At 48.1% G+C, this 3126-nt stretch overlaps 1 protein-coding gene across 1 annotated transcript; it reads right to left on the bottom strand.

Annotated features, from left to right (window-relative positions):
* Positions 1-313: 313 nt before the first annotated feature.
* LOC123039500 (uncharacterized) lies at positions 314-2339 on the bottom strand. Its single transcript, XM_044462642.1, has 3 exons — positions 1466-2339; positions 1154-1377; positions 314-575 (listed from the first exon to the last, which is right to left on the bottom strand). Exons 1-3 carry the CDS (start codon positions 1784-1786, stop codon positions 314-316), a joined length of 807 nt encoding a protein of 268 aa, XP_044318577.1. The 5' UTR covers positions 1787-2339.
* Positions 2340-3126: the final 787 nt, after the last annotated feature.

Genomic DNA, 3126 nt, shown 5'->3' with positions numbered 1-3126 from the left:
TTTGGGTACGATGAACCCGGTACGGTACCATGGGTCGAGGAACGTAGTTCCTGAAGAACGATGACTCCCTGACGGTCAGCATTCTTTGCTGTTAATGGATCCCTTGCAATTACTGGACTTGAGGAAGAACGAGGAGTCCTTGAGAAAAGAAACGACGGCGTGAGTAAATTATGCCTCGTGTTTTGGCTGTTGGATTCTGGAACCTGGATCGAGGAGCAGGCTGCGGGGACGCTGAATCTTCATCGAATCGTACCGAATCCGACCTCGTTCCCGAATCCGAATCCGGGTCGATGAATCGGGATCGAGGGACGGCCTACCGTTCCCCGTTTCCGGCTACTATGCTCCGGAACAGATCAATAATGTCAGGATCCAGTTCCCTCACTATCTCACTTCCACTGTAAGTGATAAAGAACTGTTGTAGTTGGGCAAATCTTGGAGCCTCACCTAGCAACAGAAAAAGGGTGACAAGCAGTCTCTTGCCTTCATCTGTTTCATCTTGCTCGGGATCATTCTGTAGACTTTCCAGTAGATCAAATATTTGATCGAGGGTAAACACAGATATTTTGATATTGTCACTACAATAACATAAAATTGGGATAGTCAGCAGCAGAAAAAAAGATGCCATGCATCACGACTTTTACTACAGTAAGAATGCCAATGGAACCATGCCATGTAACAGTAAAGTACAAGTTCAACGTGTAGTTGCATAATAACTAAACAAAACTACTTTGCAGGTCAGAAAGCCAGATATGCACACATTTTATTTGTTTTTGTCCCCTACTTCCCTAACCACTTAAACAGACCACGCAGACATGACGATCTGCCAAAATGCCATCTCAAACATTTAGTGTGTGATTTAGTGTGTGACTAGTTGTTCAGTGGAAGTTGATTTTCCAGTACTGTCATTATACCTAAACCATGCTGCAAATATTGCACGAAGAAAGCACAACATAAAAAACATAAAGAGAAAAACTAAAATTACATTGTTTTGACCAATTTCAAAGCAATCTTGAGGAACCATTTTCAATTAAAGAACATGCAAGCCAAAAATGATAATAGATTATTACAAGGCATAAAAGTATAACTACATAATCTATTATGTACAAATCAAAACATCAATATGACAAAATCTGTGACTAGCAAGGAAGCTTACAGCCTGTCATGTGTGGAGGTATACTTCATCGGGCGCTGTGTTCCAAAGGAAGCAGGGATTTTGCAATCACCACATACACACCACGGGGTCGTGTCTCTTTGACACTTTTTTAAGTACATGCGGGTGGCCACGACATAATTGTCTGCTTGTCTAACAAGGAGCTCAAAAATAGCACCATCCCCTGATCGGGCGAATTCCACGCAATGGTAGTTGTGGTCCTCGGACTGGGAAATAAATAAAGTCTAGTCAAGAACAGAACATGGATAATATTGAAACTTTAAATCAAAAAAGGAACGTGACACCAAAAAATACCTTAGATGAGTAGTCTAGAGTTATAGGAACTTGCACCGGGTTGCCATTGCGGTCTTTCCCAGGTACAGACAGCACACCAATGTCCAAATACAGATTTCTTATCCAGTCAAACAGCTCTCTAAGCTCAGCTGGCGAGGGTCTTGTTGACAATCGAAATGTCTCAAGGGGGCGATTCTTAGCACTTAGCACGTTTGCAACAATACGCCGATGATCAGCTTTTCTTAAAGCATAGTACTGCCTCAGTTCTTCTACACCTTGCAAGGCGTTGTTAGACAGTGCTCTCTCCAGTTCCTTCACAGCATCTTGGGGACGGACCGACATCCTGGCTGTGAAGAAAATGCAGGAATTTTGTAACCAAACAACCTATACAGGTCATGGTGAATACGTGTGCCCACTGGTAAAACTCAATGATATAACAAGTGATAGAGTAACAACAACCTTAACAGCAAAATATTACAGCATAAAGTACGAAATTGACAATAGGCAGATTAAATGAACAAATCTTCCTTTAACCAGAATTCAGCATCACATTAATTTCTCACATTGTGAGTAATTGCAACAATAACAAGGGGAACACATCACTAAACCCCAATAAATAACTGCAACGGAAGCTACAACCAGCCTCACAATAAGTACAACGACAGTAGCCTCAAGAATTACAGCGAGTAATAAAGACAAGACACACAGGTGATATAGACTACGATTAGGGTTTGAGTAGCAGAGCCGTTTGTTAAGGAGGAGGGAGATGGGGTTCGTTCGAGGAATTACCGATAAGGTTACAGGTTCCACAGACGCGGGTGACTCCGACGAACCGTCTTCCTCCCTCTCCCTCTCCGTCTCCCTCTCCGTCTCCCTCTTCTCACTGAGAAACCCGACGAACTCTCCCTCTCCCCCTCCTCCAATGCGGGTGGCTCCCCCTCCCTCCGGCGCGGGTGGCTCCCCTTCCCTCCGGCGCGGGTGGCTCCCCCCTCCCTCTCCCTCTCCCTCTCGGGCGCGGATGGCCTCCCTCTCCTTCCTCCCTCCCGCGTGGGTGAGAATCCCGCCTCCCTCCTCCGGAAAGGCTGGCTGGCTCGCCCCTTGGCCAGCCGGAGGAAGTCGCGTAGGGTTTTTCAGAACCCAGCGATGGGGAACCTGTGAAGAAATGGGGTAAAGGGCCGTCAAATTCCATGAGCGACGAAATTGGGCTAAGAAACTCGTACCTTGCGAAACTGGGCTGCATAGCTGGAATGAGGCCCAAAATCCATCCGCGCCATAAGGTTGCGCTGCAGGCCCAGCAGCAGCGCCAGTGGATAAGATAGCCGACCGGCCTCGCTCCGCAGCCTCTGCCCCGGTAGCACCAGGTCCGTCGGATCTAGATCAGAGATCCAACGGCCATGGGGCAGCGGCGGAGGGCCAATCCAACCTTGGCCTAAGCACGACCGACCGACCGCCGGTGCGCCGCACCGTAGATGGCCAGCAAGGCCATACATGGTCTTGAGGTACCGGCCGGGGGCGCCGCACCGACGAGCGATTCCTTAACCTGATGACCACCAAGCTCTCGCCGGTACAAGGTCAACAGGTTAAGGAAGCCCTGGCCGATGCGATTTGTGCCGAGGGAGGCCGTGGATGTGCAGATGCACTTGCACTTCGGTGGAACAAGCGGGGCGGCTGACTAGAGGGGA

This window comes from Triticum aestivum, chromosome 2B, assembly GCF_018294505.1.
Source record: "Triticum aestivum cultivar Chinese Spring chromosome 2B, IWGSC CS RefSeq v2.1, whole genome shotgun sequence".
Taxonomy (NCBI): Eukaryota; Viridiplantae; Streptophyta; class Magnoliopsida; order Poales; family Poaceae; genus Triticum; species Triticum aestivum.
This window is presented reverse-complemented; position numbering and strand designations above follow the sequence as displayed.